Genomic DNA, 16,184 nt, shown 5'->3' on the forward strand with positions numbered 1-16,184 from the left:
AGAAGTGCTTCAACCAGGGGAAAAACAATGTAAAATTGTTTACATTTATCATAGGAAGTTCCCCAAGTCTATGAATGTAAGACTTTCCAATATAGCCACAATCATCAAACTTGAATAAATGAAGTGATCTGAGGCTGTAGCTTATGGGAACAATGCCTTTGCTTTACATTCAATACATATATATTCATTTGGTAAGCACATAATTTTCATCTGTGTGAAAATGTGGTGTCAGAAGATTGGATTTACATATTACAATACCAAACTCTAAGAATCCCAGCTCTGTTACTTACCACCTCTGTGACCTTGGCCAAGCTATTTAACATCTCTGAGCCTCAGTTTCTTCATCAGTAAAATTACAGGGTGTTGAACTACAACAGGGGTTCTTAGCATTTTTTGTGTCATGGCCCTCTTTGGAAGTCTGGTGAACCCTTCTCAGAGCAATATGTTCAAAACATAAGATAGAATTCTTAGGATTACAAAGGAGACTCTACTGAAATGTCATTATTAAAATATTTTAAAAAACAAGTTCATGAACCCAAGGTTAAGAATTTTTGGACTGGATAATTTATAATATCCCTTACAGATTTGTGTCCCTAGCTCTCAGCACAATGTCTGGCACAAAACAGATGCTTAATAAATGCTTTTTTTCACTTGACTTGATTCAATCTTATGCTCCTATGGTCTTGCGTTGTATGTGTACTCATGGTCAGCTTTATTATAAATGTAGTTCATACCTTTTTTTTTACTGGGTTATTGGGGAGGTGGAAGAAGGTATGCTAAAATAGAACTACTGAAGAAACACCAGAACATTTGCCCAAGAGCCAGAAGACCTAAGTTCTGACTCCACTCTTGCATAGACTAGGTATGCGACTTTGGGCAAATTACTTACCCTTTCTTGGACTCAGTTTTGTTGTACATGTGGAGATGGCATTAAACAACTTCTAATCCTTCCCAGTCACTTTTGAGGTGAAGAGGGGGATCTGTGATCACATTTAGATCCTATTTTCTAGCCTTACAAAAGTCCAATGTTTTGGTGACAGTTTTGGTATTCTGATACCACTTTGTTCTTTATATTTTAGTCTACCTTATGAGGCAGACACTTCACTAGCAGGCTGACTTTCTAGGAATGGCTCAGGTACCACGCTCTTATCAGCCTAGATAACTAGGAAGGGCCAGCTTCACCATTTGAATTCTGTTTGTGTATATTTTTTCTCCAAAGAGTAGCTGATTTACAAAATACAGAGGAAAGGGCTTGTGACAGTAGTATAAAGGACAATGCCAGATGGACCCTAATTACCTTAGCACAATACCTGGCAAAAAGAAGAAATTTAATAGCTATTTATTCATTGAATGATTTTTTTTATCATGATGTATTACCGGGGATAATTTAGTGCTCTCTTTAAACTATTACTGTGTGTCTTGAATTAGGATGCAAATGGCTGTCCTTTAAAAGGGTCTCCTTTTTCTAAGCAGTTTAGAGGGGAAAATGAACAGCAACTTTATTTTCTTGTGGGTTCAATTTCCTCAATTTCAGAGTAAGCAGCTTCTCTTGGGATTCATGGCCCAAAAAAAAAAGACAAATGAATAGAACACAGATGCCAACCTTCTTTACACTATTTGCAACAGCTTCCTTTTGACTGAAATCATCAGCAGAGAGTTCACTTCCAAATTTGAATTCGGGGTGAGCTTCCTCCTCTTGGTCAACTATGTGAAAGAGAGAGAAAATAATCATAATAGCAAATAAGCAAGAGTTAGGCTGCCAGGCATTGTTCAAATGCTTGGATATGAGATGGTGGCTAGTGGAAGAGAATGATGCTGCCAAATTAGAGGAGGTCTCAAAAACATGTGGTTCTGATTTTAAAACTGAAATGACATCAGTTAGGAAAGGATGAGAATGCCAATTCCATCTCAGTGAGACACGAGTATTTGAAGCTTAATCCTCAAATGCCTTCACTACTTTTAAGGCTAAAAACATCACAGACCTTTAAAGGTATCTAGTTGCACGTACACACACACACACACACACACACACACTCACTCACTAATCCCAAGTACACAGAGCTAGCATTACTGAGAAAAATGCTAGAAATTTCAAATGGAATTTCAGTGTTGTCTAATGAAGTAACAGGCATGGAAAAATGTGTAAAAATATCTGGGGTCTAGGAAAAATTCTGTAGCTGATATAAAATTCTGCATAGCATAAAAGAAGCCAAAAGATCAGAGGACAGTGAATTAGGATAGTTAAGAGATATCCCAACTTTATTTCTAAGTAATGAAAATAATAATACAATTCAATATTTATGTTGCATTTCAAGGTTCACAAAATATTTACATATATCTCATTTGGTTCTTACAACAAATCTTTAAAGTGAGTGCTGTTATACCATTTTACAGATGAGGAAACTGAGCTGAGCAAAGCTAAATGCCTTGTCCTGGGTCACACAGCTAGTAAGTGTCTGAGGTGGGATTTGATCTCATCTGCTTAAATCTATACCAAGCTATGTCTCTAATATCAGCAATGTTTAATCTTTCCATTCATTTTAAAGATGCTCCCATGAAATCCTTGATATCAATGTTGTAGATAATCTAAATTTTTTAATCTAATAAATATAATTTATATATAATTTAATCTAATATATATTATATAATTATATATATATATATAATCTATTTTTATATATTTCATATATGTAAGATCCAAAAAATCTAAACCTTTATTAAAAGTTAGAACCTTGACTTATGTCAGGTGACAGTAAGGGGATATAAGTACTATGACTCCAAGGTCCAGTGGGATGCAAACTCCTTGAGGGCAGGGACTCTCATTTTTTTCTTTGGATTATCAGGTAACCTGTCACAGTGCTTGGCAATTAATCAGTCGAGAAGCACTGATTAATTTTCTTCTAGTCTACCGTGTGCCAGGTGACCAGGATACAAAGGATGAAACAACTGCTACTCTCAAGGAGTTTAGATTCTAATTAACAAATGGCAAATAATGGGTGTTTAACGAGTGCTTGTTGAATTGAAGTGAATCATATTAACTGGGTAGGTTTAATTTGTTTTTGTTTTTAATTCTTTAAGTAAACCAGGCATAATGTTACCTAGTTGCACAGCCAGTAATTTATTTAAGGCTCTCCATAGCCTGACTCCGACTTACTTCTCTTGTCCCCGTGTGAATTTTCTATTTTAGCCAGGGCAATCTCTTCATCAGCCCTCACGGATGCCACCTTCACTCCCAATGCCATGCCACTGCTGATGCTGGTCTCCAGATTGAAAAGTCCTTGGTCTAATAAACTGTATTGCTGCTTTGGGGGTTTCATAATTTCTCTAGGAGGCCTTCCCAGTTACTCGAGGACATACCTCCATGCATCTCGGCACAATTTTTTACCTATATCATATAAGTTTATCTTGGCAGACCAATGGGGCTGTAAGATCCTTGAATATAGGGAGAAAAATTTCCCTTTTTTCTTTCCTCTGACATCTAGCATAGTATGCAGAAGCTATTGAATAGGTACTTGTTTGCTGAGCTGAATAAACGACCAATTATTTTTGTGGATTTTAAATGCAGAAAAATCACTTCTGATCTCTTCTTTCATATTTTTATACTATTGGTTTCCAAGGAATTCAATGTACATCTTGCGTTTCAGGGTGCTATGAATTTAAATTCCATCTTACAAATGGGATGTTCTTTCTAACAGCTTTTACCATTCTTCAGCTGGTTGTATTTCCTGCCCTCCTAAATTATGCTACTTTGTAGCATGGATAGGATAGACAACATTTTGCCTAATTATACTCAAATGATCCACCAGAACTGAAGAACCATGCCCAGAGTTTGGGCAACAGACATGTATTACTCCCTATATTCACTGTTCAAAGGGGAGTTTGTTGCTCCCTCTAAATGACACATTTTAACAGTACCCACAAGAGGGTACAAGTTAGATGATGTAGGGCCTTGAGATCATTGACTGAGGAAAGTGCGGATATAGGTAGGTCTCTATTAAGGTGACTATTGAATCCTCTGGTCACCTTATTTGAATTTATGCAGCGTATTTCCATTGGGCTGGAACCAATAATGATATTTTATGTAAATATAATATTCACTCATGTGAAATTGAATACATGTGACCACTTCAGGGATTCATTAATTATTCTGTTTGGGACTTTGCTGTATTTAACCTGGAGATGTCACAGGGGAAGTATAAAAGTGTTTTCATATATTTGAAGAACTGACATGTGGAACAAAGACAATCAGAGCTATCAAAAAAAATGAAACAGGCTGCCTCATGAGCTAATGGGTCTGTAATGGTAATGGTAATTTGTTGAAGATCTTCCCTGCCCCTTGCATTTGCAATCAAACAGGTACTTAGCACTTAGTTTCAAGTTCATAATTGTGTCAAGTATTAAGACCCAGAACTTGTGAATCAATCCCACAGTGGGATGAACTTGCTGACATAACAGGAAGGGGTGGGGTAGGGAGTAGGTAATACCTTATATAAAGAAAAGCCCAAGCTAAAGAGCCAGAACCTTTGGGAGCAAGCAGTATAGAGGCTGAGGAGCTAAGAATTGAGAGAAAGATTTTTTCAGAACAAACTTGTGGTGGCAGAACTACTTATGAGGGCCAGCCAGAACCGTGGAGAACTTCTGAGGGCCGGTCAGAGCCGTGGAGAACTTCTGAGGGCTGGCCAGAGCCGTGGAGAACTTCTGAGGGCCGGCCAGAGCTGTGTTGGGAATGAGAACTGAGAAATGAGAAGAGAGAACAACCACAGCATGGCTGTGGTGCTGGTATTTTGTCTGCCTGTTTTGACGTTACTTTGTCACATTCATCTGTTGATACAGGACGTTGACCTTGTTGTTGGGTCTATGTTGATTTCTCAGGCAGAAAGTGAATTGATGAGGATACCAGCCATGTGGATGGATGTTATTGTGGCTTTGTTAAGCTTTGTCTTCCCAGGAACAGAAACTGTGAAGGACTTGAGATAGACCAGACACTGTGAGCTTCAATATGGAACAGGAACTGCACAAGTAGCTGGACAAAGAACTGGGAGCTTGTCTGCCTTTGAACTCAGGTGGCAGTTGGATAGATTTGGGCAGGAGCTGGGACCATGGAAGAGGAACCATGGAAGCTGGGTGCTTGCCTCGAGTAAAGATGAAAAGACCTCTTCTTGGGTATTTATGCAAATTGAGAAGATCCTGACTTACTATGACCTAGGGGTGGAGAACTCTGACCTTTACATTTAGATGACTGAGTTAAGGACTTCTCCAATTAAGAAGAAAGACCTTTTGATTGAAGACATTAAGACATTGTGACCTAGGGGTGGAGAACTTTGACCTTGGTACTTTGTGATTGAATGATTGAGTTACTAAATGAAGGACTTACTAAATGAATTTACTTTGTTTAAAACTATGTGGCTACTTTAGTGATAAGTTGTTAAGTTATAATATTGTGAATGCTAGCTATACTTTGATTTCTGTGAATGTTTTGTCTTAGTTTGTAACTGAATAAATAGAGAGTTCCTTATACTGTGTAATCAGAACCTTGAAAGGTGTTCACAGCAGCAGTCCTCTGAAAAGCTGCTCATGCTTGGTTTTACTGGGTCTCAATATCAGAGAAAACTGCAGAGAGAATTCTTTGCAAGTAAAAGTGAGGCTAGATTATGTTTGGAGTCCTTTACTACTATGAGATTTTGTGATTCTTTGCTCCCTGGACCAATGATTGCCTGTTCCTGCACAATTCAGATTACCATTAAATATTTATTAGGCACTGTGCTAAGCACTGAAGATACAAAGAAAGGTCAAAATAGTCCCTGCCCTCAAGGATCTTGTATTCTAAATATGGAGACAAAATGTCAACAGGATATATATGGAGTGGATGGAAGGCAATCTGAGAAGAGAAGATAGCAGCAGCAGGGGCAAAAGGGAGGGAGTGATAGACTAGGAAAGACCTCTTGCAGAAGGTAGGATTTGAACTAATTCTTTTTATTTTTTTTATTTTTACATTAGTCATATTGTATAGAATAATTAAAACCAATGGGAGGAACCATGAGAAAGAAGGAAAAAAAAAGAGAAAGCAAATAGTATGCTTCAATCTGTATTCAGAACCCAAAGTGCTTTCTCTGGATGTGGACAGCATTTTCCATCATGAGTCCTTTAGAATTGTGTTAGATTGCTAAGAAGAGCTAAATCTAGAAAAGTTAGTCATTGCACAATTTGCTGTTATTATGTACAATGTTCTCCTTGGTCTACTCACTTCACTCAGCATCAGTTCATATAAGTCTTACCAGGTTTTTCCAAAGTTCACCTGTTGAGCTAATTCTTAAAGGAAACCAGGGAAACTATGAGGTGAAGGAGAAGGGCAGAGAATTACAAGAACTGTGGAGGGAAAGGCACAGAGATGAAAGATAGAGTGTTGTGTCTGAGGGAATGCAAGTAGGTCAGTGTTTCTAGATCATAGAAAAGCACTGTAATAGAACGGAAAGGTAGACAAGGGCCAGGTAAGAAATCACTTTAACTGCTAAAAAAAAATTCATATTTGATTTTGGGAGATAATAGGGAAGCACAGGAACTTATTAAGCAGTATACAACACTGTGAGACCTATGCTTTAGAAAACATCTTGGCAGCTGATTTGAAGAGTATGAATGAGAACACTGGGAGACCCGAGGTCAGGCAGAGGGCTAACATAAATAATCCTGGGGATAAAGGCTTGAACTTAGGTTGTGGTTGTACAAGCAGAGAAGGCACATGTAGAAATTGCTGCTAAAATAGAAGCTACAAAACTTAAGAGAGGATTGGATATCTAGGGTAATTGGGAAGAGTTCAGAATGATGCCCAGGCTGCATGGTTCCCTCAACAGTAACAAGCAAGATCAGAAGATAGGAAGATTCTAGGCAGGAAAAGATAGCGAATTCTGTTTTGGACAGGTTGTGTTTGAGGGATGTCCAAATGACATTTGACAAGGCAGGACTATAACACAGAGGAGAGGCCCAAGCACCATTTTATTGCTACTGGGTGATTTTTGAAGTCTGTATAAATTTGGTAATTATCCCAAGCATGTGGTAACTTAGAGAAACAGCCATTGCTTTGCTATGGGGTTGAATTCATCATGGAGAAGAATGCAACTGTGGACCTCCTTGAGTGGGGAGCTATGATCCTGAACTAATAGTGTGACTTCATGTAAATTACTGACATTCCCTAAGTTAAGACTTCCTCCCCACACACACCCCCCTCCCCGGCTACCTAATCATCCCTCCAAATTTAATAATTTTGACTCTCTCTTTAAGTGAGAAAATGTCTGTGGAGCTATTCTGAATTCTTTAGAAAAAAAGGTATTCTATGAGAATGTTTCAAAAGTTTTAGAGCAGTTTTAAGCCCAAAGTGCCCTGACTTTTGGGATATCCCATATAATCCCAACCTATTATATTATAAGGCAACTAGGTGGCACAGTGGATAGAATGCCAGGCTTGGAGTTAAGAAAACAAGTTCAAATCTGGCCTCAGATACTTACTAGTTGCGTGACCCTGGGCAAGTCACTAAGTTTCCTCACCTATAAAATGAGCTGAAGAAGGAAATGGCAAACTAGTTTAGTATCCTTGCCAAGAAAACCCCAAATGGGGTCAAGAAGAGCTAGACACCACAGAAAAATGACTGAACAACAATTAGAGTTATGAAACACTGGTGTTACTCATGATCCAGCTAAATGCCAATTTTCTGTCATCTTGTTTACCAGCTCCAATGGTCTATTTTATTCCTGTGACTTGCAATATATTTTGAAACTCCTCAATAATCTGTTTCAAAACAAACAATAAGGTTGTCCACACATGTAAAGTGAAAAGAAGCCTGAGCCTGCCAGATAACTTTATATAGTAAAGAAAGCCATGAACTTAAAAGCAGATGATCTATTTTCAAGGAAACAGCTCATATAGCTATTAGTTATATGAAGATAGGAATGTCCTTTAATCTTTTGAGATCTCAGTTTCTTTATTTTAAAGTGGTCATAATAAATCATAATCTCAGAGTTGGAAGTGACCTCAGAGGACAACTTAGCTAGGATCCTTTCTGCAACATAGCCAGACAAGTTAGGCAGCCTAAATTGGCTAATCAGTTTCGAGTGTAAAGTAGTTTAGGACAGGAACAGTCTAGGTGGCAGGGAAGACAGAGCGCTGGGCCTGGAGTCAGGAAAATCTGAGTTTCAATTCAACACAACCTCTGTCTGCTTCAGTTTCCTCAATTGTAAAATGGAGTTAATAAGAGCATGTACCTCCCACGACTATTGTGAAGAACAGATATCTGTAAAAGTGCCTAGCACAGTTCCTGTAACACAGTGGGCACTTATCATTGTTTATTCCCATCTGCTTTCCTAAAGACGAATAGCACATAGTAAGCCCTTAATTAAATGCTTTTACATTCATTCACTCATTTATTCACTTAATGAGTTACTTGTACTTCACACAGATCCTTCAGACAAGAAACCATTTTCCTTATTGAAATGATTTCTCTTTATTTTTTATGGGTTTAATTTATGAGAACCTTCCATCCTTTCTGGACTGATTGCACAGAATTTTATTCTAAGGGATACCTATCCATTTACTGAACCCTTTTAAATTGGTTTACCCAAAGCCCACGTTTCAGGTCAGACTATGTGCAGATTTTATCTTATTTATCCAACACATCCTAGGCTTCTGGATCAGTGGGTAAGAACACCAGGCCTGGAGGCAGATTGTGTTCAAATCAAGTCTCAAATGTTTACCAGCTGTGTGAGCCTAGGAGTCTGTCTTTAACCTGTCTGACTCATTTTCCTCATCTATAAAATATCAATAATAATAGCACCTGCCTCTCAGGATTGTTGTGAGGATCAAATGATATCGTTTTTGTTATATAATACTTGTAAATTATAAAATATTTACAAAGTGCTTTGCAAATCCTAAAGCAGCTAGTATTAGCTAGCTAAAGCTATTATTACTGTTGCTATTGTTAACAAGTCTCTTCTCCTCAAGGTCTGCATTATTGCTTCTTAAAAACTGATTCCTCCTTGTTAGAGTGCCAGCTTTGGAATAACAACTCTCTTGCTGCTTCCCCTTTCCAAAGAGGATAACAGCATTATGGCAAAGCAAAAATTACTGCTTCAGCTTTTAGGTCTTTATGTACTACTAATCTCAGGGCAAATTTTGAAGTAAATGCTTTGTAAATTATAAAGGACTATAAAAGTGTAGGCTGTTCTCACTATTAATATTTAAGTCCAATAAAAAATCCGCTTTTGCTTCATTACCTCAACTGAAATGACTTGGTGACCTCAGGAGTCTTATTTATGCAAATAATTGCCATATTTCTCCAGTTCGCTTTCTGTGTATAAATACAAGTTGCTGTTCTGTCATTTTTCAGTCATGTCCAACTCTTTGTAACCCCATTTGGGGTTTTCTGAGCAAAGATACTGTAGTAATTTGCTATTTCCTTCTCTAGCTCATTTTATAGATGAGGAAACTGAGGCAAAGGGGGTTAAGTGATTTGCCCAGGGTCACACAGCTAGTATTTGAACTCAGGTCTTCTTGATTCCAGGCCTAGCGTTCTATCCACTGTGCAACCTAGTTGCCCTATATATTGGTTCACTACTTGAATTTGCATTTTTTACTCATTTTTGTAGCACTTTGATTCTGCTCATTTAGAGTTGATATAAAAAAAAATTAGAATTCATGTTTAAGTTCATGGGCATAAACCTAGAGCATGGAGTTGTTTTGCTAATAACCCCATGTCTTCTCCTGAAAATGCTTCAGGGATTCCCAGACTGTGAATTTATGCCCAATGGTAGACTCCACAATGGGAAGGACAGACCAGCTGTGACATAACCTGAATATTATAGTAATAGTCACATTCCTATATCACATTTTGACTTTGAAAAACATTAAGATATCATATTGGTACATGAAGGCTAAATGAAACATAATAAATTAAAAGGTCATTTACACACCTAAAGGTTAAAAAAACTAAAGTTAATTTCTACACTCTTCCTTTGTTTTTCAAAGTCCTCAAGTAAACAGAATATTTAAAAACTCACCACTTTCTATTTCTTCTTCGTTGTCATCTTCTAAGATATTTACCGGGGCTGCTGATTCTCCTGCTTCCATCATACTTTTTAAAGCTTCAAGCTGTTCTGTTTTTTAAAAAAAGATAAATTATATCACATATCATGAGTTCATGTTTTGTAATAAATAAAAACTGATACGGCAACATCAGAATGAACTTGATGTCAGATGGCTTGAGAACCTCTATGCTGTCTCTGGGGAAGCTGGTGCAGAGGAGGATACTCTTTAGAACATATAGCCTTTATTTAGGATGCTCATTCCTGCATTATCTGGGGGGTGCCCATTGTCATTCTTCATCTGGATTTTTCTTTGTCTTTTCAAACTCATGTCCCAAGTCCCTGTAATCTAGCTCCCAATCTCTCTTGCCTGGTACCTTCTCCTAATTTCTGATCTCTATCTGGCTCAGCCCATACCCTCTGCAGGATTAACCATTCCTTATTGCCCCTTCCCTATTCCCTTCTACTGCTCCTTGCAGAATTCCAATACTATTGGAAAAAAAACTATGATATCCTCTTATTTTTCTCCTCAAACACACTGCCTTTATAATCTTCTCCAGCAGACACTTCTTTTACTCCCAGCAAGGCAACGGATCAGATGGAGGAAACAGCTCTCTCCTATTCTTCTACTGGAAAATTATTTTGTGGTCATTTGACATTTTTGGAAAATATTTTTGGGGGAGTGGAAAGAGAATAAGCATAAATATAGTGCTTAATATGTGCCAGGCACTGTGCTAAACACTTTAACTTTATCCTCACAACAAGCTTGAAAGGCAGGTGGTGTTATTATCCCCATTTTAGAGTTGAGGAAACTGAGGCAAATGGAAGTTAAATGACTTGGTAATTATTAATTACTGATGATTATAACTCCCCATCTTCAATAAACTCATGCAGCAATCTCTATTTTTTTCCAATGTCTTTTTAAAAATTCTTTTTACTTAATTCATTAAGCATTTCCCAATTACATGTAAATTTTTCAACAATTATTTTTAAATTTCAAGTTCCAAATTATCTCCCTCCCACCCACTTATCCCTCCTTTTTGAGAAGGCACACAGATTGAAATCAATTATACACATGACGTCATGGAAAACATTTCCATATTGCTGAGCTGTAAAAGAAAATGCGAACAAAATAAAACAATAAAAATAAAGTGAAAAAAAAAGTATGCTACACTCTACATTCAAAGTTCATTAGTTCTCTCTCTATAGTTGCATAGCATCTTTCATCATGGGACCTTTGGAACTGTCTTAGACAATTTTCTTGATTAGAGAAGCTAAATCTTTTTCAATTGATCTTTGTTACAATATTGCTATTATTGTGTACAATGATCTGGTTCTAATCACTTCACTTTGCATCAGCTTATATGTCTTTCCAAGTTTTTCTGAAATCACCCTGCTCATAATTTCTTGTGGCACGATGGTATTCTGTCAAAATCGCATACTACAACTTATTTATTCACTTATTATCCAATTGATGGGCATCCCCTAGATTTCTTATGTTCTGTCTTCACAAAAAGAGCTGCTATAAAAAGATTTTTGTACAAATAGGCCCCTTTCCCTTTAAAAAAAATTTCTCTGGAATACAGACCTGGTAGTAGTATTTCTGGGAGAAAGGTTATATACCTTTTTAATAGCCCTTTGGGTATATTTCTTAATTATCCTCCAAAATGGTTAGGCTAGTTCACAACTCCACTTTCCATGAATTAATATTACAATTTTTCCATATTCACTCCAGCATTTGTCATTTTCCTTTTTTGTCATGTTAGCCAATCTTATAGGTGTGAGGTGGTATCTCAGAAGTGTTTTACTTTGTGTTTCTCTCATCAGTAGTTATTTGGACCTTTTTTTATTTGGCTATTGGTAGCTTTGATTTATTTTTCTGAAAACTGTTCTTTATCCATTTATCAACTAGGGAATGGCTATTATTTTTATAAATTTGGCCCAGTTACTTATATATTTGAGAAATGGGGCCATTATCAGATAAGTCTGTCATAAATTTTTTCCCCAGTTTGCTGTTTTCCTTATAATTTTGGCTACATTAGTTTTGATTCTGCAAAGGCTTTTTAATTCCATATTATCAAATTATTTTACTACCTACAATTCTTTGGTTTGGTCATAAACTCTTCCTTTATTCACAGCTCAGATGGGTACACTTACCCACACTCCCCTAATTTACTTATGATATTACCCCTTACATCTAAATCATTTATCTATTTTGATTTCATCTTGGTACATAGTATGAAATATTCGTCTATGACTAGTTTCTACCAAACTGCTTTCCAGTTTTCCAAGCAATTTTTGTTCAATATTGATTCTTACCCTCATAACTTGGATCTGTAGGTTTATCAGCTACTGTGCATTATGCACCTAATCTATTCCACTGATTCATCACTCCATTTCTTAGGTAATACCAGAATGTTTTGATGATGGCCACTTTGTAATATAGTTAGAAATCTGGAACTACCAGGCCATCTTCTTTAACCTTTCTACCCACCACCCCCATTGATTCCCTTTATATTCTTATCCTTTCCTTCTTCAAGATGAATTTTGCTATTATGTTTTCTAACTTTATAAAATAATTCTTTGGTAGTCTAATTGGAACAGCATTGAATAAATAAATTGTCCTAGGTGGAATTGTCATTTTTGTCATATTTGCTTAACCGACTCATGAACAATTAATATTTCTTCAATTATTTAGATCTGTCTTTATTTGTGTGAAGTGTTTTATAATTGTGTTCTTATAATCCTTGGGTTTGTCTTGGCAGACAGACTCCCAAGTATTTTATAATGTCTGCAGTTATTTTTAAGTGGGATTATTCTTTCTGTCTCTTGCTGCTGGGTTTTGTTTGTACTTTTCCACTTTCCATAATGATTCCAGCTCCTTACTAAAACCATTTTAGCAACTGACTTGCTCTTCACCTCACCCTATGACATCCACTTCCTTGTCCCCACTTCTTTGCAACCTTTATTCCTTTCTTTATTGCACTTGATTTAATTCCATTTAATGCCTCTCTCCCATCTGCCTACTACCACACTCAGGTGATGCTATTCTAAAAAAAAAAGAAATTCAGTCTAGCTATTGACTCAAATCCTTTCCCATTTAACCTCTTTCTAGAGTGCCAAACTTTCCAAAGGAGGAGTTGATGTTCTTTGTTTTCATATCTTCTCTAAGCATTTAATTCCCAGTTCCTTTCCATTTTGTTTCCACCTCTAACATCCAAGTGAAACTTCTCCCATGAAAGTCATAACTGACCTTTCCTAATTGTCAAATCTAACTCTTCCCCCTTGTGTTTGTGTCCTTGAATTTTCTTTATTTGTCTCTGTTGATCCCCCACTGTTTAGACTCCTCCCTTAGGTGCCATGATACTTATATTTGTTCTTCTCTATCTCTTTACCATTTTCACAGGCTTTACTTAATCTCCTCCCTAAAAGTATGTGTTCTCCAATATTCTATTGACTTTCTTCTCCTCCCTTTTCATTCTTTCCCTTGGAGGGCGTAATAGGGTCTCATTTACTCCCAAGCCTTCCACAAATTCATGCAGCAATCTCTACGACTCTTTTCCAATGTCTTTTTAAAAATTCTTTTCACTTAATTCATTAAGTATTTCCAATTATATGTAATTTTTTATTATGATGATATTAATAAAAATGCTTAAATTAGATGTACCTCATTATGAAATCATTATTATTGGTTTATATGAGGGCCAAGGTACTGTAATAGAGCACAATACTCCAAGTCAGGAAACCATGGGTGTAAGGCCAACCTCTCATACAGATAGGTTATGTGAACAGTTCACCATTCAGTGCTCTAGGCATATTCTGGGAAGGCCCAATCATGCTGACCCTTCCTTACTGTTCACTACCATATTTTCCTCCCACCTGTTCCATGTCCACACTAGTTTCTGGCCTGATCTCTTAGGGATCACTCCACCCTAAAGCCAAATCAGTGATTGGTGGGTTTCCTTCTAGAATCAATATATACTAAGAAGGCCCAGTCTTAGATCCCCTAGCTGGTTCTACCTTCACAATGGCTGCCTGGTCTCCTTGGGATAAAAATCTTCCTGAACTCATCCCTTAATGGTTAACATACTCCTACCCCAAACCCCATCATACTGTCTTTATCCTATTGATTTTGAACTTCCAACTATCTCTGTACAAATACCATTCCCTGTAAGCCACTGTCCATTCACTTATTCATCCCAACATTATGCCAATCTGTATACACTTGTCCCTTTCACTGAGATTTCTTGGATACTTAATCTATAGTTAAGAACCTTATTTCCATTTTCAGGCCTTTTTCTTACTCATTCCTTCCATCTTCTTACACTCATTGAGTCCTGGCTCCCTACTGAAGACACAGCATCCCTGATCGGGCTTTCCAACACTGGTTCCATTTTCACTTATACCCAACTCAATGGTGGTGGTGGTAGAGTCAGAATGCTTCTAATCCTCATGCCACTTCTAGTAAATAGTTCATTCAGTGAATATTTATTGCTAAATCAAGACTCTGATAGGTTATTATCTATGGATCCCTACAACATAATCTTTCTTTCCTCGATGAATTCAGTGTCTGGTTTACCATCTTTTCCTTCCATCTCCTGCCCTCATACTAGGGGATTTCAACTCTTGATACTCTTTCCAATTCCCTAACTTCCAAGTTTCCCAATTTATTGATTTCTCATGACCTACTCTTCCATTCAACCTCAGCTACACACAGAGATGGTCACCCCTTGACCATGATCCAGAAGTCATCACACATGTATGCTACTTCCATATTCATGAACTCAGAAATTGTCACACATGATTATGATTTTTTATCATTATATCTTTGCTGATGCCTTAAAACCCTAACTCTCTTCATATCCACTGTGTTCACCAACCCTACTACCCCTTCAGTTCTTTCTGAAGTCATTGCTCTTGTCCTGGCTCTACATGCTTCTCCTCATCTTGACAAGTTGGTGAACCAGTTCAATTCTCATCTCAAGTCCCTTGTGCCCTTTGCCTATCAAAGATCTTGCCCAGTCAAACTTCAGTTTTGGAGAACGTCCTTTGTCTGCTGCCTTTGCTTCTCACATGCTGCTAAATAAAATTGAAAAAATTCACGAAACCATGCTGAATGGATGCACTATACATTACAATCTCAACTAAGTCCTCATTGGGGCAGGTCAGTCTTTTAATTTCCACCTAATTGACTCATTACCCCATTCAGCACCCTAAACCCCCTGTTGCTCCTCCATACTTTACTCTTTCAGCTGAGCATTCTGCCTCACATTTCAGTGAAATAATTAAGGCCCACTCACTGAGGAACTCTCTCTTAGTCCCTCCTCCATACCTCATATCACTCGGATGCTTTCTCCTACTCTATACTTCTTCACCCTCAACTCACATAATAAGATGCCCCTCTTCCTTGCCAAGAAAACCCTTCTACATGCATAAATAAACCCAGTCCATCCTATCTTATCCAGAAAACTTCACCCACTATGATCCCTAGTTTCTCATTTATTTTCAGTCTCCCCATCTACTGGCTTCCTCCCTACTACCTACAAACATAATCCCGACTATCCCAGTTTCAAAAAAAGAAGATGGAGGTCTGTCCATCTCTAGTAGTTACTGTCCCATATTATTTCTCGGTTGTGTCTGTGCGTGGCTAAACTCCTTGAAAAGGTCATCTATAATCTATGTCTCCACTTCCTTTTATCTCATTCTCGTTGTAACTCTCTATAGCCTGGCTTCTGACCTCATCATTGAACCTAATACCACTCTCCAAAATTACTAATAGCCTTTCAACTGCTGAATCTACTGGCTTTTTCTCAATCTTTCTGCTTCTTGATCTCTCTGAAGCCTTTTACCTACAGAGCACCCTCTTCTCTGTAATACTCTCTTCTTTTAAGGTTTTCATAATACTACTTCATCCTGGTTCTCCTCCTACCTTGTCTGAGCATTCCTCATATTATTATTCTGGATGGATCTTCTTCCAGGTCATGCCTGCTAACTATGGGTGTCCCGCAAGACTCTGTCCTGGGACTGCTTCTCTTCTCCTTCTATACTGTTTCTCTGAATGTCTTATCAGCTCATATAGATTAAATTATCATTTCAAAGCAGAAGATTCCCAGCTAC

General features: G+C 37.5%; 1 protein-coding gene across 10 annotated transcripts in view; it reads right to left on the reverse strand.

The window, feature by feature from the left end:
- The window catches only part of PLCB4 (phospholipase C beta 4), a 537,045-nt gene that overhangs the window by 92,700 nt on the left and 428,161 nt on the right, over positions 1 to 16,184 (reverse strand). For all 10 annotated transcript variants that reach the window (XM_069065424.1, XM_069065423.1, XM_069065418.1 and 7 more), the window contains 2 exons: positions 10,044 to 10,139; positions 1,604 to 1,704 (listed from right to left, as the gene is read on the reverse strand). In XM_069065424.1, coding sequence (XP_068921525.1) covers positions 1,604 to 1,704; positions 10,044 to 10,139 — 197 coding nt within the window. The remainder of the gene's footprint in view (positions 1 to 1,603; positions 1,705 to 10,043; positions 10,140 to 16,184) is intronic.

This window comes from Petaurus breviceps, unplaced genomic scaffold (genome assembly GCF_028583685.1).
Source record: "Petaurus breviceps papuanus isolate PSGF00001 unplaced genomic scaffold, PetGlider_PUasm1.0 90686, whole genome shotgun sequence".
NCBI lineage: Eukaryota > Metazoa > Chordata > Mammalia > Diprotodontia > Petauridae > Petaurus > Petaurus breviceps.